This window comes from Miscanthus floridulus, chromosome 3 (assembly GCF_019320115.1).
Source record: "Miscanthus floridulus cultivar M001 chromosome 3, ASM1932011v1, whole genome shotgun sequence".
Lineage (NCBI taxonomy): Eukaryota > Viridiplantae > Streptophyta > Magnoliopsida > Poales > Poaceae > Miscanthus > Miscanthus floridulus.
In genome coordinates, this window is record NC_089582.1 from 132,246,766 (window position 1) to 132,271,849 (window position 25,084).

General features: G+C 45.9%; 3 protein-coding genes across 4 annotated transcripts; 1 reads left to right on the plus strand and 2 right to left on the minus strand.

The window, feature by feature from the left end:
- Window positions 1-732: 732 nt before the first annotated feature.
- Window positions 733-1,503, minus strand: LOC136542471 (putative cell wall protein). Its single transcript, XM_066534933.1, has one exon. The coding sequence runs from the start codon at window positions 1,379-1,381 to the stop codon at window positions 1,040-1,042; it is 342 nt and encodes a 113-aa protein (XP_066391030.1). The 5' UTR covers window positions 1,382-1,503; the 3' UTR covers window positions 733-1,039.
- Window positions 1,504-16,447: 14,944 nt separating this feature from the next.
- On the plus strand, window positions 16,448-20,810 carry LOC136546987 (eukaryotic translation initiation factor 2 subunit gamma-like). Of its 2 annotated transcripts, none has more exons than XM_066538955.1 (9): window positions 16,448-16,602; window positions 17,086-17,199; window positions 17,863-17,924; window positions 18,386-18,498; window positions 18,807-18,909; window positions 19,275-19,502; window positions 19,611-19,829; window positions 19,912-20,172; window positions 20,260-20,810. In XM_066538955.1, exons 2-9 carry the CDS (start codon window positions 17,094-17,096, stop codon window positions 20,560-20,562), a joined length of 1,395 nt encoding a protein of 464 aa, XP_066395052.1. In that variant the 5' UTR covers window positions 16,448-16,602; window positions 17,086-17,093; the 3' UTR covers window positions 20,563-20,810. The 2 variants fall into 2 exon arrangements, with proteins under 2 accessions (XP_066395052.1, XP_066395053.1); XM_066538956.1 differs by having other exon boundaries at window positions 16,452-16,602; window positions 17,072-17,199.
- A 2,563-nt stretch (window positions 20,811-23,373) lies between these two features.
- LOC136546989 (uncharacterized) lies at window positions 23,374-24,135 on the minus strand. Its single transcript, XM_066538957.1, has one exon. The coding sequence runs from the start codon at window positions 24,051-24,053 to the stop codon at window positions 23,583-23,585; it is 471 nt and encodes a 156-aa protein (XP_066395054.1). The 5' UTR covers window positions 24,054-24,135; the 3' UTR covers window positions 23,374-23,582.
- Between the last annotated feature and the right edge of the window lie 949 nt (window positions 24,136-25,084).

Here is a 25,084-nt window from a genome sequence, read left to right on the forward strand (position 1 = left end):
GACACTAAATTAGTATCATGAGATACACCACAATAATTTTTATAATATGATCATTTGGTGTCATATAGATATTTGTGTTCGTTTCTATAAATTCAGCAAAACATTAAAAAAGTTTTATTTAAGATAACCCTATAATTTAATTCATTTAGGAATTAGGAATGGAGGGAGTACATTTTAGCACCGACCTAGTTAGTAGTTAGGACATAGTTATTATTATCCATATGATCAAACATCTACTGTGCATGATCTCCATAGCCATGCTTTGGACGAAAATCTTAGCGTTGGTGGCAATTATTTCGGCCGAACGGTATAGGACAGTCATGGCCGCAGTGGCGCACCCATCTTTTTTTGCTCGCCCGACAGGTGGTCCGGTGGATCGGCAGGCACATCTACCTCTCGTATCTGATCCGATCCCCTCCGGCAATGGGGCCTAGTTCACAAAAAAGATGGGTGCGCCACTGATTAAAAGGACGGAGGTGAGTACAGGGCACGAACTTTGCCCCCAAATTAAGGTCACCAGAAGGCCAGAACAGGACGGTGGTGAGAGTACAGGGCACGTACTTTGCCACCCCCCCCCCCCCCCCCCCCCCCCAAATTAAAAGGAGTACGGTTACAGTGCTGCTTACCTGCTGAGCTTCATGCGTGCTGCTGTTACCCATAGTTTTGGTGCACCGCATCGTGAACTGTTTCACGTAAAAGAAGCATGGCAATGCACAGTTGGACAGCGATAGATAATAATAACTACATCCAGCAAACTTTATTTGTAATAATAATAATAGTGACCGTGAAACAAGCTGCTAATAATAATAAGTACTCCCAAGACCAGCTGGGCCAAAGATCCTGATGCTTCCTACGCATCACGCGTGCACACTTCACTGGAGCACAAACTGACCACACAAATACATGCGTGCATGCAGCAAGGCAAGCACGGCTAGCTAAGCTAGCTATATACGTAGCAGAGTATTATTCAAAGGGCGGCGCGATCAAGACGACCGATCGAGCAAGAGCTAGCCACCTTCGGCGCGCGGGGGTACGTGTTTCAGGGAGTGGCCGCGCCGGGGAGGAAGGGGTTGGGGACCTCGAAGCCGGGGTTGGGCACCCAGGTGTCGTCGGCGCCGGGCATGAACTGCCCGTGGACGGCGGCGGGGATGCTGTGGTCCAGCCCGCCGATGTCCGGGATGTGGTAGCTGCCGATATCGTAGCGCCCCAGCCCCGGGATCAGCACCGTCCCCTCCTGCAGCGTGTCCGGTCGCTTCACGTCCTCCGCCGCCGACACGGCGGCCTGCTGCAGCGCGGGGACGGGGCGCGTCGCGGAGCACGCCACTGCCGCGGCCAGAACAACCATGAGGACTACCAGAGCTGACGATGACGACCTGGCCATGCCGACGATCTGCTGGCTGCTGCTAGTGCTAGCTACCTGATCGCGACTATCGCTAGTCGATCGATCTACCGATCGTAGGTTGCTGACTTGCTGTTGCTTTCGTGGTGTGAGTGTGACACTGCCTGGTGACACCGCGCCCGGGCTTACATATATAGTCCGAGCGGACGAGCGACCGGTGGAGGCGTCAGGCGTGGAGCGAGGGCGATCGAGCGGGCGGCCGGGCGGCAAAAGGCGGTGCGTTTAATTCGTGCCCGGCCGCCTCTTGGCACGCCTGCCTCACTCCCGGTCCCGGGCTAGGCGCCATGCGTTCGTTACGCTGCCACACTTTGCCAGCGGCGTTCGTTGGCCGTGCGCTCGAGCTGGGTCGATCGATTGGACCGGCGTTGGATGATCCGTGATTCCGTGCGTGTTCGTTGGCTACTTACCGTTCGACGGATCCGCATCGACCGGGGCCCGGCCTGGCCGCGCTCCCCTTCCGGTTCCGTGGCTATTGATTGGGATGTGGCAGTCACGCTCGCGCAGCCTAGTTTCCAACCACTCTACGCTGCTCTAGTTTCCAACCACTCTACGCTGCTCTTTATTGTGGCGACGGTGTCCATGGGGTGGCTACTTATTTCGGCCTGATGCCCAGGATTGAGGATTCCAATAATCTGCCGGCATACTAGCTAGCTGTACGCTGATTAGCGTACGTAGCTCCGCTGGTACTGACCATCACCCAGGCGCTCACAAGTCTAGCATTGATACAATCCAAACACAGAGATGATCAGATGGACGTCCACTCTTTCGGTTCGGTTCAGTCGTCTCATCAGGAAACATGGCCTCGTTCGGCTTACCCCATATTCGGCTTGTTCGGTTCTCTCACAACAATTCAGCCAGAGTAGTATTTTTCAGCCAGTTTTAGCTAAAATTCATCAGGAAACATGATTACTGTTGTTCTGTACACTGTACTAGCTGCAGTGCCTGCTGCACCGAGGATTATCATTAGCTACGACATGCATGTAATGTAAGCTTCAAAACTGCCTTTTGGAGCAACTACCTGGACAGGACTGTCACTCTCTAATCTAGACACTCCACCGAGTCCAGAACGTGGTGGAACGGACTCCACCTAATTTTGGGGGCTCGGCAGTCAGCACTGATCACAGATGATCGTCGAGCCGTGCAATGGTCAATCCATCGATCTAGCGACAACCATGCATGATCACCCGTCCTTGCTCACAAGAACCTCATGTATCTTTGCTCATACTTCTTACCGGTCAATATATATATAACGTATTCTTTAGATATCTATGTATTCACCTCAATCCATGTTTAAATTCTATATCAAACCACTCTGACACACATAGATTGACATTGATACACGGGCATCAAACAAGTCCTAACAGTTTCTAACCGATGGGAGTAAATAGCTGCTCGATAATTACAAGTGATGGCTTAAGGGAAAAAACAATTACATATAGCTATGACATTTAATTTAATTAAGAAGATATATGATCGACCTTTTTCTCTGATCTGTAGTATAAATGAAATTGACACAATCTTATGCTAGTTCGTTTGGTTGAGCTTTTGGTTTGAGGATAAAGTTAAATGGAACGAGGTGTAAGACCATCCATATTTGTGAAGATGGAACAAGCCAGTTTTTTTGTTTGGGTGATGGATCATGGATGCAGTGGTGGATGGGACGAGAATTCATTTATTTTTATTAGTCTTGTTCTAATCAACACTAATTAACAACAAATAAACTAATAATCCATAATCAACACTAATATCGACGCTAATCTTTCATAGTAATTACTACTAACTATAAATTGGACTAATTATCACTAATCAATAACTAATGATTAAGGTTAGCAAAGGTATGGCCTTGTCCAATCATTTTTTTTGCTGTATATGCTCATTCAGTATCTAGCAAAATATTCTCTAGACATGATTCATCCCGTCTACACTGCCCATGAACCAACAAACAACTTCAAAAGCTAGACCGTGATCATCTCCCATCCAACTTCATCCAATTAACCGAACACAACCAACCAAAACTGGGGTTCACATATAAGGGCAGTACAGTTCCATCGACAAGGCAAAATCAAGAGAGAAGTAACACAGTTCTGCCGCCATCAACAGGGACACATTTGTCAACAAAACTTACTGTACAGCTTAGGTTAGCTCATGTGGCTTGTGGAATCCATGCCGCATGCCTGTTAAAATGTGATGGTCCCGGCCTACTCCGTGTTGCCTCTACCTGATTTTTTTTTTGTTTTTCAGCCTTTTTTTTTTGAAAGATTTTCACAAATACGTCCCTGACAGTATCCTTTCAAAAAATAGACCCTGACCTCGGCGCCGTGACAATTGGCGCCGAGCTTACACGTCTCGGCGCCAAAGCAATTGGCGTCGAGGTCCAGGGTCATTTTCTGCGTGTCGTTGACGCGACTGCTTGCGTGGCGCGGACGTGGCATCAGCGCCGAGCTCGACGCCAATTACTATGGCGCCGAGCTATGGAAATTGACAAATTTTAATTTTTATCATGACTTAGATATTGAGAAATGTGGCTAACTCTAGATTTTTTACGATGACTTATTGTTTGATCACTTAAAACAGTCTAGAAATACTTAAGATAAAAAATGATATAGGGTTTATGTTCATGAACTAGCCTAAAAATGCTTCTAAGTGTTGGATCAATAGTTAACTCCTTTTTTCATGATGTTGTTTTGACCAGGGGGTAAAACTATAGTTTCTTTTCTAGATATGAAGTTTGACCTTTAATAGAAGTTGTAGTTTGAGTTGAGTACAATAAACTTTGCTTTTGGACCTAAACCTAAATCAGTCTTTAACATGGCCGAATTGTGACGCTGTTTTGGCCCCTCTAAATCTTTCTAATTCCCTTACTCGCGGGTAGTGAATTGACATGTTTGACGACATTTTATCTTCCAAATTTGTATAGCAACTCAATTTGATACCGTACTACGAGTTTGAATACTCTTTGAGGAGATGACAACAAAAAAGTCTCGTCAAGTTTGGACTTAGCCACAGTAAAAAATCAGACTTAGCCACGGTCATAAATTCTAGACTTAGCCATATTTCCACGTGCTTACAGGTCATGACGTGCTTACAGGTGAGGTGTGTTGCGTCCATGCTTGCATGCCTACACATGCATGTACGGTTCAGTTGCATGCACCGATGTATCTCCGGTTAGCAATGCAATAGACGCATAGAGCCGAGCCCTGCATCGCCCCGCTCGTACTGTAGGAGCCGAGCTCTGTACTGTGTCGTCCGGATGTGCTGTAGTTCCAATGGATCAGGCAAATTTTTTATCTTATGTATTTCTAGATTGTTTTAAGTGATCAAACAGCAAGCCATCGTAAAAACTCTAGTGTTAGCCACATTAATCAATATCCAAGTCATGGTAAAAATTAAAATTTGTCAATTTTTATAGCTCGGCGCCGTAGTAATTGGCATTAACATATCCATAAGAATATTACAAATGCATTTATCATTCATTCTTACATGAAATCCATACATTATAAAACACAAGTCACTAATAGTTTCCAAAGTGGTAGGGGTATTACTAACTCCAGTGTTATGAAACACCATATGTTCAGCAAATGGTCGAGCTTCCTCTTTAGCATCCCAAGTTTGCAAAGATGGATCAGCGGCACAGACTCACAGCGGTGTACACTGCACACAACAGCCTGCAAGCCTCACCTTCACCTTGTATAGCAGTCCCCTGCAATGACACATGATAAGATGGACAGGCGAACTGGATCAAAAGTTCAGAACCAACTAAATATGCTTGATGAACAATACCATTTGTTCTAGGAAAAAATATCAATTATTGCACCAATAAATGGAGACAAGTAATTCTACTGTCCAATAATCGGTACTTCACAGCTCACAGTCCAATCTATCTAAAAAAAAGCTTACAGTCCAATGTCTATCAGGAGCAGTATATAGAGAATTAAAAATGAAGAATTCCTGGAAGCATGAAAGAAGCACCTACCAACACAGATAACTTGTCAGAAAAAAGCATGACATAAACAATAAAACAACCAAATAAAAAGTATGTATTAGGAAATTTAAATACAAACACAAATAACTTGAAACGGATTGATTAAAAAACATTGCAATTGCAATTCTAGATAATTATTGGATACTCTGCTAGTTGAACTAGAATTCTTGGTTCTTAGACTTGGATACTTTGTTCAACTTCAACTACAATATTATCTACAAAAATACTTAAGTACGAAAGATTGGGGAGTTTTTTCCCTCATAAAGAAGCATCGTGCGGAAGTTGGTAAAGAGTAAGAAACATACATTCTGGAGAACCACATAAACAAGGAGAATTTTGCTAGAAACAGTTTAGGTTCGAAGGTAGAATGCTGCACATATAATTGAATCGAAAATTCCTGATGTTAATTAATGGTAAATAATGCCCTGCATATATATGTAAAATACCATCATGCATCATCTATATGTGCAGTGAGATTATAAATTTCCAGTACAAAATAAGATCCTACATGGCAATTAATCCAACGAAACAACAGCAAGATCAAATAAGATCCTAAAGAAATATCAGAGCACATTGTATCCAAACCAGTTCAGCACCTAGTTTTTACTTACATACTATCAATTATATGAAATTTACGGTTTTGAGCGCCAAATCAACGTTAATAAAATTAATCCACCCAGCTATTCATCCCTTTCGGATATAAGTGGAGGTGGTAACTTACCAGAAATAACTGAAGATGTATGACACCTCAATTTTAGAAATAACATTGTAGAAACTAAGAGAACACAGGAGACCCCTTAGGCCTCTAGATCTGCGAGGATCAATTCGGCACCTAGTTTATTTAACTTGTCACAAGTTGCAAGTGACTCTACTGCATATAGAAGTGGAGAAAAAAAGACAACGGAGGAAGACAGAGATAGGACTTTCACCGTGCAGAGGGCTCAGCAGAGACGGATCTGCAAAGACGACGACGCCTCCTCGCTGGGCGGCGACCTCCGCGCGCCACCATCGGCCGTGGGGATCATGACCTTCGCACGCCGCCCTCGGCCGTCGGGGGCCCGACCTCCGAGCGTCGACCTTGGCCGCTGGTGCTGTGACCTCCACGCGCCGCCTATGGCCTAGGCCGGCGACTCCCCAGCCATCTCCGCCTCGCCGGCATGGAGAGGTCCCCAACTAGGACGCACGAGAGGTGCGGCGGGAGCGGCGCAGACGGCGGGAGGCGTCGGGCGAGAGAGAAGAAAGGAAGAGAGGAAAAGGAAAGGAAGGAAGAGAGAAAGGAAAATGACCCACCTGTAAGGCTGGCTCGGCGCCAGGATCTATGCCGCCAAACTCGACGCTAAGATCTACGGCGCTAAGCTTGGCGCCAAGATTCACGGCGCCAAGCTGGCTGCCATGTCACTCCCGGCTCTATTTTGATGCCGACGTGGCCCCCCGACCTAGGCGTCAAATCTTTTGACGCCGAGGCGTGTAAGCTCGGCGCCACCAACGATGGCGCCGAGCTAAGGGTCCAGATTTTGAAAACATATCTTGAGGGGCATATTTGTGAAAAACTTAAAAAAAGGACCAAAAAATAAAAAAATCAGTTGCCTCTACCATGGGCAAGTTGGCAGTTGGTGCTGTACTGCGAGCTTCCCTGTCCAACGAAATCGTTGCATACGGAGTATAGGAGTACATGCATGCATCTACCATGCGAAGGTAAAAAACCACCGGACCCGAATGCAGAACAGGTTGATTGCTGCTCCTGCAAGCAGACGCAGAGATTAATGGCGGCGTACTTCGGGGTGAGTAGTACCAGCAGCACGTCTCAGTGGCGGTTGTTGATTACCCTGGTCATTGCTCTTGCTCGCTACGACCAATTCTCGCTGCAGTAATCTTTTTTTTTCGCGAACGTGCATTTGCGCGTATTTCACGCTGCAGTATAATCTTTGAACCGATAAGACACTCGGTCATCAGAATTAAAAGGGATACAAACTAGGTAGCTGACATGCTCACAAACCCCAAAACCAGAGACAGGCAACAATTCTAAGCTCTTGCCTTGCGAAGTAATAGCACACAATCAATTCAGCATTTCAGTGTACAATGCAAAGGGCAGTGGAACTTGAATTGAAGAAATGTTTTACGCCGTTACAGCTCACATGTGAATGCTGTCAAGCCTGTCTCTCTTGCGCACCGCCATCTCTCCCTCTCTTCCTCTCTCTATCTCAGTGCTCGTTCTTTGTGTCTCAACCCTTTGGCTTCAACGTGGCGTGATGGTCAGGATTCACCGTTAGGTAGTCAACGTGTCCTCCACAGCGTACAAGATCTGCAAAGGCTTTCGGTGTCGAAACCTTTTGGCGCCGTCAGGTAGTCAACGTGGCATGATGGTCATGATAGAAGCAACAACTGACTCATTCCAAGACAAATCCAAAGGGCGAAGGCGCGCTGATGTCGATACCTGTGGTTTTGGAAAAGGGGTCGTTCCTCGACGCCATCCTTACCACCACCAATCCACACAACAGACCAGCCGAGATTGCCAAGCAGGCCACCGATGCATGTCCTGTGGCCGACTTCACCAATCACCACCCAGGACCTACTACCCAAAGCCCCCGCATGGCAACGATTGCGATGCCCTCTGCCTCGTGCTCCACGAGCACGCACACCTCCACTTCAACCTTGGCTCCATCGTCGCCACCGCATAGAGATTTCTCCTTGTGATGCTAGCGGGCTATTAGAAGGAAAAAGTCCTTTTTTTTACTCACCAACTATGGCTGTAGTTTTGTTCTAACCCTCTAACTCCAAAACCAGACACGGGTAGTCCCTCAACTCTTAAATCGTTTAAAATTTACCCTTGCGCCCATTTGACCGTGGTTTCTGCACAGTAAATCCGCCACGACCTCGCATGTTAGGCCTTTCCCTCTCACCGCCAGGTTGAGACCACCTGTCATCCCCCTCCCTCTCTTCGCGGGCCCCGCCTGTCAGGCTTTTCCCCAACCTCCCCGCCACACGTCGTTGCCACCATGGCGGCCAGCACAGGCAACGCTAGCCATGGCTGTTGCTGCTACTCGCGCCATGGCCGCTGCTCCTGCTGCTCGCGCCATGGCTCGCTGCTCGCCCGCGCAGGCCCCGCGTCCTGCTCGCCACTCGCCTGCGCCGCCGCGGTGCCCTGCTCGCTGCTCGCCCGCGTGACCACGTCCTGGGCTGGAGCTTCGCCATGGAAGGCGCAGCAGCCCCACCGCTGGACACCTTCAGGTTGTCGTCGCTGCCACTGTTGGGGCGTTCTTCCTCGCATTACTCGCCGGCGGGCGTTCTTCCTCGCGCTGCTCGCTGGCGTCTTCCTGTACGTCCGATCTCCGCACGCTGTTCGCGTTCGCCGGCGATGCCAAGGCCGCCTCCGCTACAGCCAAGCTGTGCAAGTGCGCGTGCGGCCGCCGCCTTTGCAACTATGGCTGCAACACGGTGGAGTCCGCACCGCAACTAAGCGCACGGCGGAGCTCCGGCCGGCTGCTGCTTGCTTTCGCTGTGCGTGCGCGCTGGGAGGGAAGGGGTGCCGAGCGTGCGCTGCAGCCTTCTCGGCGAGCTGGGCATGGAACCGGAGAGAGTCGTGGAGGGATGGGGATGGTGCGGTGGCGACCGTCCACGACAATGGCTGCGGCGGACTGGTGGAGGTGGTGCGGTGGTGACCGTCCGCGGCAATGGCTGCGGCGGCGAGTTGCTCGGCTGTGCTGTGGTCCTAGGGCATGGATCCTTCTTCACGCTCGCCCATCTCCGCGCTCATAGCAGAGCAGAGCAGTTTTTCACGGATTGTGCTCGCCCATCTCCGCGCTCGCCGTGCTTGCGGCCAGAGGTCCCCTGCTCGCCCGCGCTTAGCGCCACTTGCTCAGCCCCTCCGTGTTGCCCAGCTTGAAGAAGAGGAAAGGCAAGCGATTTCGTGATGCAGAGAGAGATTTGGTGGTGCGCCGCCGTGCTTCTTGTATTAGCTTGAAGCAAAGAGATTTAGGGCTGCTTGTATTAGCGTGAAGCAGAGAGAGATTTGTTGGCCGTAGCTCGGCCGGAGGTGAAGAAGGACTCCTCTGCTCTGCTCCGAGCACGGCAAGCACAGAGATGGGCAAGCATGGCGAGCACAAGCCGTCGCGCTTCTCTGCTCCGAGGACACCACTCCGAAGACGGTGCTTCTCTGCTCCGAGGTTTGACGCACGAGGACGACGAAGCATGCGGCTGGCAGCAAAGCACACGCCTCGGTATCCGCCGTGCACACCGGTGAGGTCGAAGGGGCACGGCCTGGCGCAGATGCCAGACGAGGCTAGGGTCATGACATCCGACGTGCGGGGATGACGGAGGAGCTCTGCTGGGGTCCGCGCCACGCCACACGAGTCCGCCACCACGGCGGTCAAGCAGATGCAGGCCGCCGCGCCGGAGGAGGAGCAGAGCAGATGCGTCGGCGAGGAGCACCGGAGGAGGAGTAGAGCGGATGCGTCGGCGAGGAAGGAGGGGTGCGCGGGTGAGATGGGAGGTGGAGTAGGGCAGATGAGTCGGCGAGGACGGAGGAGCTCTTCTTCTTCCTCCTCTCCTATGCTCTCTGCTCTGCCGCCGTCGTCGCGCCCTGCTCCACCGCGCCTCTGCTCTCCCTTTCTCCCCCAGCTCTGCCCTGCCCTTTTCTCCCCTGCTGCTGCGCACGGACAACAGCTCTGCCCTGCCCCGCCCCTGCTCTGTTTCCCCGCTCCGCTCTCGCTCTCACACGCCAAGCGTTGCCGTGAAGAGAGGGAGGGGGATGACAGGTGGTCCCAACCTGGCGATGAGAGGGAAAGGCCTGACAGGTGGGGGCGTGGCGGGTTTACTGTGCGGAAACCACGGTCGAATGGGCGCAATGGCCAATTTTAAACGGTTTTAAGAGTTGAGGGACTGCGCGTGTCTGGTTTTGAAGTTAGAGGGCTAGAACAAACTGCAGCAATGGTTGGAGGGCCAAAAATAGACTTTTTCCCTATTAGAAATAGGAGTAACTTTTTTCCCAACAGCTACATGGCTATAGGGCCGCTATAGCGGGCTATGACATATAGTGTTTTTAAAAAAAACATGAAAAACACCATTAATTTATGCACAAAAACATGATAAATTTGAAATTCGATGAACACATATATATTTATAAGGTCCAACAAGTCTAGGTAACATTACTAATATGACATTATAACATGGTTCATGAAACTCCAGTGCTTAATTGTCCAAAATATCAAATTAGTAGCAAATGATAAGTGTACAACATGGCTTAGCAAACTTTGATATGGCTTGTTGGTGAAATCTGAAATAGCGACGCTATTTGAAAGCTAAAGCTATGCAATCTATAGCGCTAAATAGCAGTCAAAGTTGGTATAGCGATACAAATACCAATAGCTTAACGTGGAGTCTCTCCCGCCGTCGTAACACCGCTATAGCCCTCTGTTTAAAACCATGGGTGCTACTGCCATATCAAAAACGGTGTCAGGGGTGGTGGTGGCAATAGGTACAGGACCAACTCGGAAACACAATAGTGACCCCATCGGGAGACGTTGCATTACAAGCGCAAGCGGCTGCATTACGGCTACAGGCTAATGCCCCAACATATACATCATTTGTGGATACAACCGATTTGGTCAAATTGGTGGGTGCAATTTTATTTGGGTTTCGAGCATAGTGCCAGCTTATAAAAAGAGATATTCCCTCCGTCTTAAAATATAATGTATTATAGCTTCTAAAATTTATACTAAAATATAATGCGTTCTAACTTCTATGTGGTAGCTCTATACAAATTTGTTAAAAAGAAAACTATAATTTTAGTAGAAAAACTTTAATTAGATTTAATCCATGATGGGTACATGTATGTGCTTTTGAGTATTTTCTTAAGTTGTCTATTTTTTTTAAAAAAAATGCATTGTATTATAAAACGAAGGGAGTATGCACGAAGCTAAACAACTAATTTTGCATGACCCCGTTTGGTTTCTAGGAACTGATAGGTATTGAAAGGTAATCTAATGACGAAATGAGAAAGTTATAGATATGAGAGAATTTTGTATTTGACACTTAAACAAATTACTCTTCCGTATTTGACACTGAAAATTTTGAACTTTCTTATTTAGCATCAACTTAAAAATTCCTTCCGTATATGACACTTTCGTCCATTTGATGCACTAACGGTGTCGAGTGTCACGTAAAATGACATATATGCCCTTCTATGTACCAGCAACATGCAGTGCCAGATAGAAAAATAATAAATGGACATAATATCAAATAAGGAAAACACAAATATCACAAATATACTTGTGAATGAAACATAGCATTTTGATAATTGAAGAGTGGCAATAATAATCAATAAATTTGAAGCACAGGCTTCACAAATCTGACCACATTGTCAGCGTACTTAAAAAAAACAAAAAAAATGTAAACACACGGATTCCTGCTGCTACTACGGTGCTTGCGAAATTCAGCAGATTGGTTGTTTAACTGATCACTAACATATTTGAGCTACTCTTTCAATACGCGCTTAGGCAATTCTGAAATTTTCAATTTCTTTGGTAAACTCGATTGGGTCAATGTCTTGTGATTTTTATGTTAAGGTGGTCTGATTCTTTGTTCCAGAGGGCGAAGCCGGATATTTCTTTCCATTATATATGTCGGACAATTGTAAGTAGTAGCACACCCGGAGGTGAGCTACAATTCTTTTTTATCTGCTGCAGAAACTACTGTTACAGAGAAAAGTATAGAGCCAGATCCACTATTGTTTACCTTTCAAAAAAAAACCAATAATGTGTTCATGTACAATTTACGTAACTGAACTGACGAACCATTTGGTGACACTGCTATTGGTTACAAAGTACTAACCTATTAATCTCTGGTGTTGACCTTCCTACAGAAAGCTAGGTGATCTCTTGAATCAATCCAGATGGAGGCATGGAATTCTCTTTTCTGCTGACACAATGTTGAAGGAGTGGGTCAATGTCACCCACAGTGACTTTGGTAACCTATAAGCTCCGCTCATATTGTGAGGTTTTCTTGGATGTTCAGGAACGAGCCGCAGATGTTCCCACCAAGATTTGTGGGAACACAGGTGTTTACATTTTTTTTGTTTTTTAAGTACGTTGACAATGTGGTCAGATTTGTAAAGTTTGTGCATCAAATTTATTGATTATTATTGCCACTCTTCAATTATCAAAATGCTATGTTTCATTCACAAGTATATTTGTGATATTTGTGCTTTTCTTATTTGACATTATGTCTATTTATTTTTTCCTATCTGGCACTACATGTTGCTGGTATATAGAAGGGCATATATGTCATTTTAGGTGGCACTTGACACCGTTAGTGCATCAAATGGACGGAAGTGCCATATACGGAAGGAATTTTCAAGTTGATGTTAGATAAGGAAGTTCAAAATTTTCAATACCAAATACGAAAGAGTGATTTGTTTAAGTGACAAATACAGAATTCTCCCTATAGATATTGGTTACAATCCATAAGACCCAAGGCAGCCTTATGATGGTTTGAATAGTAGCTATGAAACTACCCCATCAAACCTAGCGTGTCCTGCAATTGGGTCGCAAAATATATTTTTTTTGGAAAAAATCCTCCTAACCTCCCTTAACTATTAGGGTAGTCGATTTACCCCCATTCAACTACAAAACCAGATGTTTGTGCTCCTCAAACTATTGAAACTGTATGATTTACTTCCCTGAACAGTTTTTGCTGACGTGACGCTACATCAACCACGAGAGAGGTAAATTAAACTTTCACGATAGTTTAGGAGGCCAATTAGACTATATAAATAGTTGTAGAAATATTTTTTTTCCAAAAAATACCAATTTCTGAAATAAATATACATGTATAAATACTAACAGTTTACTAAACTGGTTTCATATTTTGTAAGGTAATCAATTCAATGAATTTTCTAGCATTAAGTAGTATTTTAGTATTTTTTTGAATGTACACTTATTTCATAACAAATATTTAGATATTTAAAAAAAATCTTTGATATACTTTTTTTATGAAGTCTAATTAGCACCACAAATGAGCCAAAATCGTTTTAGAACCATTCAGAAAAGTAAATTGGACGGTTTTGATAGATTGAGAGGAGCGTAAACATCTAGTTAGAGCAAGTATAATAGGAGACTGTAAGCCGACTGAATGTTGAGATAGAGGTGAGAGAAGAGAGAAGAGAAGCTGAAAGCTCTAGTTTGGTTTTGGTGAATTGATAAAACCCTAAGTGCTAACCTAGTTTATCAAGTGATCATGATATAGGTAGCACACTCCAAGTGATGAAGCAAAATAAAGATCATAACATGATGATGGTGATACCATGGTGATGATCAAGTGCTCGGACTTGGAAAGAAGAAAGAGAAAAACAAAAGGCTCAAGACAAAGGTATAAATTATAGGAGCTATTTTGTTTTGGTGATCAAGACACTTAGTGAGTGTGATCACATTTAGGATCGATAGCCGTACTATTAAGAGGGGTGAAACTTGTATCGGAATGCGGTTATCAAAGTGCCACTAGATGCTCTAACTCATTGCATATGTATTTAGGATCTAGTGGAGTGCTAACACACTTGAAAATGTTTGTGAAAATACGCTAACACATGTGCACAAGGTGATACACTTGGTGGTTGGCATATTTGATCAAGGGTGGTGAAGTTTAGGTGCAAGGGTAAGTAACTCCACTGGCGGAGTGTCCGCTCGTAGAGTGCGGACAGTCCGACGGTGCCACCGGCGCCCTAGACAGAAAAAACGGAGGTCACTGGGAGTGATCGGACGCTGGCCACGGTTGGACCGGCGCATACGGTCAGATGTATCAGCGAAGACGCTGACGTCGATCAAACGACCGGACGCCGGGTCGCTCTACGACCGGATGCTGGCAGGGTGCGTCCGGTCAGTGCTGACGTACGCTAACGTGAGGCGCACAGAGGAGACGTCGTCTAACCAGACGCTGGCAGGGTCCGGTCAAGCATGACCGGACGAGTTCGGTCGGCAAAATACGTTTCTGGAACCTTACTGGAAACAACCGGACGCTGGAGGCTCAGAGTCCGGTCAGTTGTAGCGAAGCGTCCGGTCAACTGATGACCGTTGAGATCAGACGACTCCTGTTGAACGTAGTGTGACATGTCACCCTGGGCATTCGGTCAGACCGAACCGATCGGTTCGGTTCCTCGGTCATTCGGTCAGTTCGGTCATCAGAAACCTGGGACCGATCGGTCTTTGCAAAAAACGAAGACCGAGGAAGTTCGGTCTCGGTTAGTTCGGTTCGGTCTCGGTCACGACCGAACTAACCGGACCTGAGTAGCAGCCACAAATAATAGCAGAATCTATAGCAATTTTCAACAGCATGCTTGCTATTTGAAGGCAAAAAAATAATAACACAATATATAAAACAAACCACACATTATTATGACAAGTTCTAGCACACAACTTTCTCAGTTCTCACAAATCACAATCACACATAATGACATAACAGAAGTACAGAACAAGAACTTCGGTCAGTTCGGTCAGTTCGGTTAACCGACACATATGACCGAACTTCTATCGGTTACTTCGGTTAGTTGGGAGCCAGGACCGAACTCATGACCGAACTTTTCGGTCTCGGTCTTTTCGGTCTCGGTCTCGGTCTTTTCGGTTCGGTCTTCGGTCTTCGGTTAATTATGCCCAGGGTGAGTGACATGTGGCTGACATCGAGCGACCGGACGCTGGGTCCTGAGTCCGGTCGATCGGACCAGAGCGTCCGGTCACCCCGCGCTGTACCCAGTGAAGGGGTACAACGACTCTATTTCGTGGGGCTTCTATTTAAGCCCCATAGCCGGCTCAAGCTCACACTCTTGGTCATTTGCATTGACATAGCAACCTTGTGAGCTTAGCCAAAGCCCTCCCACTCATCTCCATCATTGATTCATCATCTTTGTGAGATTGGGAGAGAATCCAAGTGTATTGCTTGAGTGTTTGCATCTAAAGGCACTTGTTGTTCGTGTTTCGCTGCGAGTTTTACTTGTTACTCTTGGTGGTTGCCGCCACCTAGACGGCTTGGAGCAGCGAGGATCGTTGAGCGGAGGGTGGTGATTGTCTCTGGCTCCGATCGTGGTGATTGTGAGGGGTTCTTAACCTTTCCCGGTGGAGAGCCAAAAGGTACTCTAGTGGATTGCTCGTGGCTTGTGTGATCCTCATCTTGTGTTGGTTGTGTGGCACCCTATTGAGGGTTTGGCGTGTGAAGCCAATTAGCGTGTGAACCTCCAAGTGAGTGAATCGCCACAACGAGGACTAGCTTGCCGGCAAGCAAGTGAACCTCGGTAAAAATCATTGTGTTCATCATTGATTCCGAGGTGATTGGTCTTCATTGTTATTCATTCTTGTAATTGATTGGTTCCTTCATCTACGCGGCGGTATAATCTTCTTGATCACTCTCTTTATGTTACCGTAAACTAGTTGTCAAGCTCTTTAGTGTAGTTAGTTGTAAGAGCTTGCATACTTGGTTGGTGTGGCTCTTTAGTTAGCCTTTGAGAGCACACTAACATAGAGTAGTGTCATAGCTATTGTGTGAATAGACACTATCTAAACTAGAATTGTGATAGGTGGCTTGCCTTTTTGAGTAGGCTAGCGCAACACTTGCTTCGCCTCATAATTGTCTAACCGTTTTGTTAAGTATTGTTGTAGAATTTTTTAATAGGCTATTCACCCCCCTCTGGCCATTAGGACCTTTCAGAAACGTGCTACAAGCTTACAACCGGTTTAAACACAAGAACCGAAAAACTTTGTGAGAGAAACAAGTGTGTCATATATTAATAGTGAAGAGCTAACTACTATATTGGTGGACTAAGAGAAGACTACAAAGATCTTTAGAGCCGGTAGAACAGCTGTATTATTAGCCTGGTTCTCAAGAGGTAAAATCGAGCTACCCAATAGGTGAGGATGTTCTGGAGGTCTTTTTCGTTTTTTTTTCGCGCGAGTGCAGCTACAATGTTCTCAACATGGGCCGCGTATCTAGCCCAATATTGAAATGCGCCAGGCGACAGCGCCAGGGTGGTCAGGGCTGGACTTCGGACGCTAATAACAGTTCCTATGCCTTATCACTTATATCTGGCAGGCCCGGCCCTCGTCGCTTTTTCTTCTCCCGTTCACGCTTCACCACGCCTGCTCTCTTTCTCCCCAGTAACGACGACTGGGCGACCCCCGCCGCCGTACTAAACCCTAGTGCCCAGGTCTGCGTCGGGCTCTCGCCGGCGACGAGCACCAGACAGGTATGCCTACCTCTTCTCTTCCCTCCGTGCTGCGCGAAACCGAGCACCCAAACCCTACCTTAAGCTGTTCGGCTATTTGTGTTCGGATTCGGATCTGATCGGGTGTACATGTGTACACCCATGTCCTTTACTAGGCCCGCCCCTGATTGGTAAGCAACCTGTTTGGACGCAATTTGTTCTTACAAGCTCTGCTGCGAGCTATCGGATCCGACTTTCCCAGAACGGGCAATAGATTTGATGTTCAGTTGAACGCCCATCCAACGCTAAGTTCGCACCTGGTTAAGTAGCGATTAGGGGTTAGGACTTGATGCATCTGTGTCCTTATATATTATGGAATTTGTGGTCCTGCCTGCCTGTGCGTCCTCGATGGGCGATGCTATGCTAGAGAGGAAAAATGCTTAATGATGTTGTTTATGTAGTTGGTATTGAGTCAGTAAGTGCTGAACAAAAACTAGGTTTATCTTTCCAGTTACCATTGTGCAGTTTCCAAGATGGCTCGTCGTGGATTGATGGAACAGGACTTAAGCAAACTGGATGTGACGAAGCTTCACCCACTGTCACCTGAAGTTATCTCACGCCAAGCAACAATCAATATTGGTATGGATGCAATCCCTTTACCGTGGTTGTACTGTTCTCTGATTTGGTGTCAGCACACCTGATATATTGCTTTATTTAGTTTCTTTGAAGTTTTCTTATGTACAAAAACTATTCTGATTTCTAGAATAATGATTCAGCCATCTGTCACTAGCATTGAGCTCTTTGTGTGGCACCATGCTATGAACTCCACGGTGGTTCTTCATCCTACATTTCTTGCAGCCCTGTACTTCATGCATAAAGCATAATAATTCTTCAGTTTCATGTGTATGCTATTACTTATTTTCTGATACTTAAGATGTTAGAGCCATCCTCTTTCCTCTGGATGCATCTGCTTAAGCCATTTATATCAGACTGAAATCTCATGTTGACCTAATATTGCGATAAACAATTGTTGTTTGTTGTTGACCCACATCACTATTTTTACTATTTTTACTGGTAAGATATCTGTCTACTTTTTATATGATGATTTGTGCCTAATAAAGATGTACGTGGTGCATTCTATAATGTATAGAAATACAAAAAAAAAAACCTTTGGTTTGTGAACAATCAGTTACTTTTTTTTTGGCTTCTGATGAATTCGGAAATGACCTGTATATGTATTCAAATTTTATGCGAAATGAGGCCTCCTGCGGTAGCATAATATTCTTTCTACAAATATCTCAGGTACCATTGGCCATGTGGCTCATGGAAAGTCTACTGTTGTGAAAGCTATATCTGGAGTTCAGGTGTGATTCACATATTCCAGTATAATATTTGTTTTCAAGCATTGAATCCGAGTTATGTATTTGGTGTCAGTTTTACGTGTCATCTTTCTGCATCTGCTTATGTGTTCACCATGTTATTCTGACATGTGATGATTAAACACAGATTTTAGAGTTTGGTACATTAGTTAGCAAACTGCTCTGGAAGGTTTGAAATTCATGCTAGGAATACATGTACAATTTTGTTAAATATATGGCTCAGGGAACTTTGTGGGATTTATTTGATTATATTACTATGACATAAAAATATGGATTATATTCCTTAGTAAGGGACTGTTGTCGTTTGTGCTTTTTGTTTCTCAGCATCTGCATAGACTGGTTAGCAACTGATTTTTTTTTAGTCTCAATCGTTTTTCACCATGTTTGTGCTTGGTATGTTATTTGTTTTCTACAAATACTCTCATGGCTTAACTTTGGCTTTGTAGACTGTTCGGTTCAAGAATGAGCTGGAACGTAACATTACTATAAAGCTGGGTTACGCTAATGCAAAAATCTACAAATGTGAGGATGACAGATGTCCGCGACCAATGTGCTACAAGTATGCTTATCATACACTAAATGTCAGAGTTCTCTATTAACATCATATCTTTCTATTCTGTCACTTGTTAATAATGAAGAACTCAGCATGATTGTTCTAAGCTTTGGCCTATGCTGAATCTTTTCTGTTCATACAATTCATTTACTGGTTTATACGTTTCAAAGATCATGCTCAAACTCTCAAATGACTGATTGTGCAAAAAATGTATTATATATTATTTAGAACTTGCTGATCAAATGTGAAGAATTATATGCTGTGTCATGAAGCCCTTGTGCACCATGTGCTGACTTTGTTTCATTTAAATTAAGGGCCTATGGAAGCGGAAAAGAAGATAGCCCTCTATGTGATGTGCCTGGATTTGAAAACACTAGAATGAAGCTCCTGAGACATGTTTCTTTTGTTGATTGCCCGGTACGATAAAATCTTTACCACTTTTCTCCTAGCATTATTCTGTTGTACTAGTTTTGAAATATTCCAGGCCTAATTATATTGTGCCACCCTAAGCCCTTATTAACATCGTTGCATGCAAGCGATCAAGTGCTAAGCTTTATACTACGCCGCATATAGTTATATTTTGTTTTGTATTATGTCAGTTTGGATCATGGAGTTGTATTTGCATTATTAAGCTTTTAATGGTTAATGATGTTATGTTACAACTAAAAGGGATATGGTTAAAAAATTGGTTATCTTAATTTCTTTGTCATTTCCTTTGATATTGATTGATTATGATATAGGAAATAATCGTATGTTTCAACAATACCTATCTCCTTGAATAGGGACACGACATTCTCATGGCTACAATGCTTAATGGAGCAGCTATCATGGATGGAGCTCTTCTTTTGATCGCAGCAAATGAAAGTTGTCCACAGCCCCAGACGTCTGAACATCTTGCTGCTGTTGAAATCATGCGTCTTCAACATATCATCATTCTGCAGAACAAGATTGATCTTATCCAGGAAAGTGCAGCCATGAATCAGCATGAAGCAATCCAAAAATTCATCCAGGTCAATACTCAGTGTGCCTTCACAGCACCATCCAATACTTATCACCATCTCTCTTGTTACAGTGTCTTCTCTTTCATGGTCTGATCCTTTTTTTGCTCATTTGACCAGGGGACAATAGCTGAAGGTGCACCTGTGGTGCCTATATCTGCCCAGCTGAAATACAACATTGATGTTATCTGTGAATACATTGTGAAGAAAATCCCCATCCCTGAAAGGAACTTTACCTCGCCTCCCAACATGATTGTTATTCGCTCCTTTGATGTTAACAAGCCTGGTTCAGAGGTTGATGAAATTAGGGGTGGTGTAGCTGGTGGCAGTATCCTCAGGGTATGTACCTTTTAGTCATGGTGCTACCATTCTGTTTTCCATTGTGTTAATATGAACAAAATAGCAATGGTTTTTTTTACAGGGAGTTCTGAGGGTGAACCAGAAGATTGAAGTTCGCCCTGGCATTGTCATGAAAGATGAGACTGGAAACATTAAGTGCACCCCAATCTACTCAAGGATTGTTTCACTCTATGCTGAGCAGAATGAACTCCAATTTGCTGTCCCAGGAGGGCTTATTGGTGTGGGAACAACCATGGACCCAACTCTAACGCGTGCTGATAGGCTTGTTGGCCAGGTTCTTGGTGAAGTTGGTTCACTACCTGATGTTTATGTAGAGCTTGAGGTTTGTAAAATATTTGCTCCTTCATGATTTTAGATGGACAGAAATAGTTGCTAAACTTAATTGTGTCATTGAACATTTGCTTTGCAGATCAATTTCTTCCTACTCCGGAGGCTGTTGGGTGTGAGGACGAAAGGTACAGAGAAGGCAGGGAAGGTGTCGAAGCTCACCAAGGGCGAGATCCTCATGCTTAACATAGGATCCATGTCCACAGGTGCCCGCGTGCTCGCTGTTAAGAACGATCTCGCCAAACTACAGCTCACTGCGCCTGTCTGCACGAGCCGAGGAGAGAAGGTTGCTCTGAGCCGTCGCGTTGAGAAGCATTGGCGCCTCATCGGATGGGGCCAGATCCAGGCCGGTACAACACTTGACGTACCACCCTGTCCGCTCTAAAGCGGCATACTCAGACGTGAGCTGAACTTGTGATTGCCAGAGAAAAGATGAGTTTGTTGGTAGTCCTGTCTTTGTGTTACTGCAGATCCAAAGTCTTAGGCCACTCTAGTTTTATTTTGTTTCGTTCAATTTTGGAGGCCACTTCCGTTATGATTCCTGTGAACATTAGCAGGTCGGAAACCAGTATTGTAAACATTATGAGTACGGCATATGGATCAGTATTGCCAATGTCTTGCTTTCGCACCAAATTTTTGGACTTATCTTTGTAGGGTTGTGTGCTTCAAGAAGTGGCTGTGTGCCTGTATCTATCATAGGACGCTACAACCTATCCCCTCATTTCTAAACTACAGTGCACTGTAGCAGTATTATTAATTCAACCTTTTTTAAAATTTGGTTAAGTTCATAGAAAAACGCATCAACTTCTACAGCATCTAGTTATTTTTTTTTCATTAAATATATCTTGATGTGGCATTTATTTTTTATCTATATTAGTAGTCTAAAACTAGTTCAAAGCTAGACAAATTTGACTTAGCACAAAAGTAAAATGACGTAATTTGGAACGCAGGGAGTACATGTGTGCTCTTTGGTGACTTCACAGGTTTACATCGATCCAACAAGTCCAAATCTCTATACACACTATTCTGAATATAAACTAGAAAAATCCAGTCATCCAGATAAGAACAAGTCAAAAGTGGATTCACCCTCTATATGTGATTGAACAATTGAATCGCAATAGTCAATCATATCGTAGGCAGCTTACATTTCAGGAATCTACGGCGGAGGAAAAGTGGAATATCATCTCATTCCCATACATTGAATTGTACCCCTGAGGCTGGTGCCATCGATGGGTGATGATTGGAGTGACGTAGATGGATTTCTGAGAGAAGCAAGCGGCTCCCCACGACGGTTGAGAGCCGGCTCCCCACCTCCTTCTGAGCCCCACAAGTGGAAATTCATGATGTTTTGATTTGAAGTCATGCTATACTTCTATTAAGTCTCGTTATGACAGTACTTCTGTAAAGGACCAAAAATGTCGTTGGATTGCAATCTTTACAGATTCACTATCGAACTGCTTCAGTCCAGTCATGAACAATCGAGCACTTAAAGAAAATACTACTACCTTACTATTAGTATATGTATTAATGCAACATTTCGCTTCCATTGTAAAAATCATCTGATTGCTCAAACCAGGAGAAACAATGCTGAACTGGTTCTGATGTGTATATCGTCCTACACCAGATTGTTCATTTCAGCTGCAACGGTTGGACACTGGTTGGTACCTATCAGGCTGTACATCTCCATTACTACCGCTCAGATTGTTTAACGGGCATGCTGATCTTCCCTCTGCCTTTCTTTTTTTTTTTGGATAACATCTTCCCTCTGTCGTTGAACAGGCATCGAGATTGGGGAAGGATCCGTAGGCGTCTGATATTGGCGCGGTCCACCAGAAGCAGTCGACTCCAGGTTCTGAATATTTCCAATGTCTGTAAGGAGCAACAGGAGTAAAGGAGGACTAGCAAACATCGCCTCAATTCAACATCACACACTCAACACGACATAGGAATCAATCCATCATGGCATTGCCGTAAATGTGCATAAGTTGATCTAGTGGCCCATCTTAAAAGCCATGCCTTTCATAAATAGGGGTTGGCCACAATTAAGGATGGCAACGGGGATGTACCCATCGGGTATCGCCGAAACGTTCTCTTCCCCGCTACGAAGAATTCATCCCGTCCCCGTCCCCGTTAACTGTCTCGGGTATAGATTCTTGCCCGTCCCCGTACCCGTCGGACATCGGTCGGGTAACAGATACCCGACGGGTACTGCATACCCGATAAACAAAGACACTTGGGGTCGTAGCTTTGCAATCAGAGACGTTTGTTCTTCACCCGGGTATAAGTGTCGGAGTCTCGGAGATACCGAGCAGAAGGAGCGAGGTTGCGAGGAGGACGAGCAAAGATGGTAGAGAGATCGAACTGAGGAAGCGAGGGGCACGAGCGCTCATGAGGCAGGCGTGCTTGTGCTGCTGAGGGAGATGGTGAGGAAAAATTAAACTAGGGTTCCTAGAACACACAAACTATATATATGATTTTTCAGATTTGGGTCAAAATACTTATGTTGAGTTTCTTTGGGCCTAATACTCGCATAACAACTCAAATAGTCGGGTTCCCCAACGGGTAAAGGGGACGGATAAACATGGAACGTTCTCGTACCCGCTATACCCGTCGGGGATGGATTCTTGCCCATTTAGATACCCGCGGGTAAAGATATGATCCCATCTCCATTCCCCTAATGGATCAAATACCCGTCGGGTATCGGGTATCGGGGCCCGTTGCCATCTTTAGCCACAATAGCACCCGAGAATGATACGAGTGAGAAGATTGATAGTAAATACCTCGTTCGTTCCAAATTGTAAGTCATTTTTATTTTTTAATATATAGTTTGTGTTATGCGTCTAGATATTATGTGTAGATACATAGTAAAAGTTATGTATTAAAAAAATTAAAATGACTTATAATTTAGAGTGGAGATTGAGGATGCCGTTGAAGTTTTCATTTCAAGGAGTGATGCTTTTTCAGGAACATTATGGAACGATCCTTGGTCTAACTTGATCTGATAATATTGTAATTTTAATGTGTAAAATACACATTTGGTTTTGAATTTTGCTCGAGGTATTATCCAGGTTTCCAAACTTCTAAAATGAACATTTAGATTATTAAACTTACTAATCATGTCATGTGAGGCTCAGATCAGAACAGCTTGAGTTAATCTGCCTACGTGGCACACTAGATGCACGATGACATGGCACAATAGCACAAAACGTGGCTCCGCATGGATCCGAATTGAAGCATTTGCATAAAGCGATTGCTACATACGTTCAATCGACCATTTCACTAAAAATGAGAACCTACAGCTGGTCAAAACTCTGAATTGCGTTTAAAACAATTACGAACTGCTGTACAGATCAAAGATTTCGTTTCCACTAACAACGAATCAAAGAATTCGGCCGCGACGATCGATCACGACGGACGTGGCCGCGGCGAGGCAGGGGACTGCGAGGAGAGTGACGACGCCGACGCGTTGCGCAGCCGGCTGGGCGCGGGCCGGAAGCTCCACCTCCTCATCAGGACGGCTCCGCTGCGATCCCGGCCGCGCGCGGCGGGCGCTCGCAGCGCCCGCCTCACCAGCTCCCGGTTCCCCTTCCCCGTGGGCACGCGCGCGCATGCGCCCCTGCTGCTCCTCGGCCGCCTCGGCGCCGCTGCCGCAGCCGTCGCCTGCTGCCGCGCGCCAGCGCCCCACCAGTTGCACTCCGGCCCCGCTCGCCCCGACGGCGACGGACCCACCGGCCTCGGCGTTCCAGGCCGTGGACCTGCCGCGCCCGGCACGGGCCTGATGGGCCGCGGCAGCCCACCGCACCCCACGGTGACGTGCTGACGGCGATGTTCTCCACCGGCCGCCGCCGACGTCGTCGCCGCCCGAGAACTCATCATCGACGCCCTGGCAAAGCTCGACGCACTAGCTCCCCCGCCGCTGCTGCGCTGCTCCCGTCCCCGTTCTCCTAGTCGCCGTTTCCTCTTTATATATATGTATGCCACACGCACACGCTCACGCCGCGGCCGCGAGCCGAGCTGGAACCGAAGCCGCAGGGGATGCTTTACAGCTTTCGCGCGTGCTCGACGACTCTATCGTGTTTTTTACCACAACACAACCAGCCGAGCTCGACCAGTCGCGTTTCCCGGATTTTTCTGACCCTTTCGCGGGCCTGCTGACCTCGGCGGATTGGCTGGTCGCGGGCGCGAGCGCGAGTGGACGCTGTCGTGATCGGGTCGAGCACGGCGCGCGCAGCGCGGACCAGGCACCAGAGGGCAGGGGCCCCGGCGGGCAGTGGCAAGGATTTGGGTGCCGCGTCGTGGCGTGGCGTGGCGTGCGAGTGCGCGCTGGCTGGAAGGCACCTGCCTGTCGCGTCGCGGGAACCTGAAGGGATTCGATTTCGCGGAGTCGCTCGTCAAGCTCCAGACAGCTGGGTGCAGCTAAGCTATTGGAATACTCCTAGGCAGGGCAGGTGCGAGTGGTGCGTGGTGCCTTTTCAGATTTGACCATTCCTCGGTGTTTTCAGCGTCGGCATCGGTTCGGGAATTGACCAATCGTACGTATGGGTGCCTTCAACTGTGCACGCGACATTTCTCCGTGGTTCAACCGTGCAGGCAACAGCCAACAGGGCACCTCCTGAAACTTTGTGGACCTGGATTTTAGCTGGGGTCTTGTTTAGATTGTAAGTTTTTTCACTCTCTTTTCATCACATCAAATCTTTGACATATGCATGGAGTATTAAATATAGATAAAAAAATAACTAATTACACAGTTTGATTGTAAATTACGAGACGAATCTTTTGAGCCTAGTTAGGCCATGATTGGATAATAATTGTCAAATACAAACGAAAGTGCTACAGTGCCAAATACTGATTCCTAACCTCAATCTAAACCAGGCCTAGCTAAATTCTTTGCAAGTATGACTACAATC

Coding starts and splice junctions, on each gene's coding strand:
- LOC136542471 (XM_066534933.1), bottom strand. CDS start 1,381: ATGGCCAGGTCGTCATCGTCAGCTCTGGTAGTCCTCATGGTTGTTCTG.
- LOC136546989 (XM_066538957.1), bottom strand. CDS start 24,053: ATGATGAGTTCTCGGGCGGCGACGACGTCGGCGGCGGCCGGTGGAGAA.
- LOC136546987 (XM_066538955.1), top strand. CDS start 17,094: ATGGCTCGTCGTGGATTGATGGAACAGGACTTAAGCAAACTGGATGTG. Junction 17,200..17,862: donor CCAAGCAACAATCAATATTG/GTATGGATGCAA, acceptor CAAATATCTCAG/GTACCATTGGCCATGTGGCT. Junction 18,910..19,274: donor TTTCTTTTGTTGATTGCCCG/GTACGATAAAAT, acceptor CTCCTTGAATAG/GGACACGACATTCTCATGGC.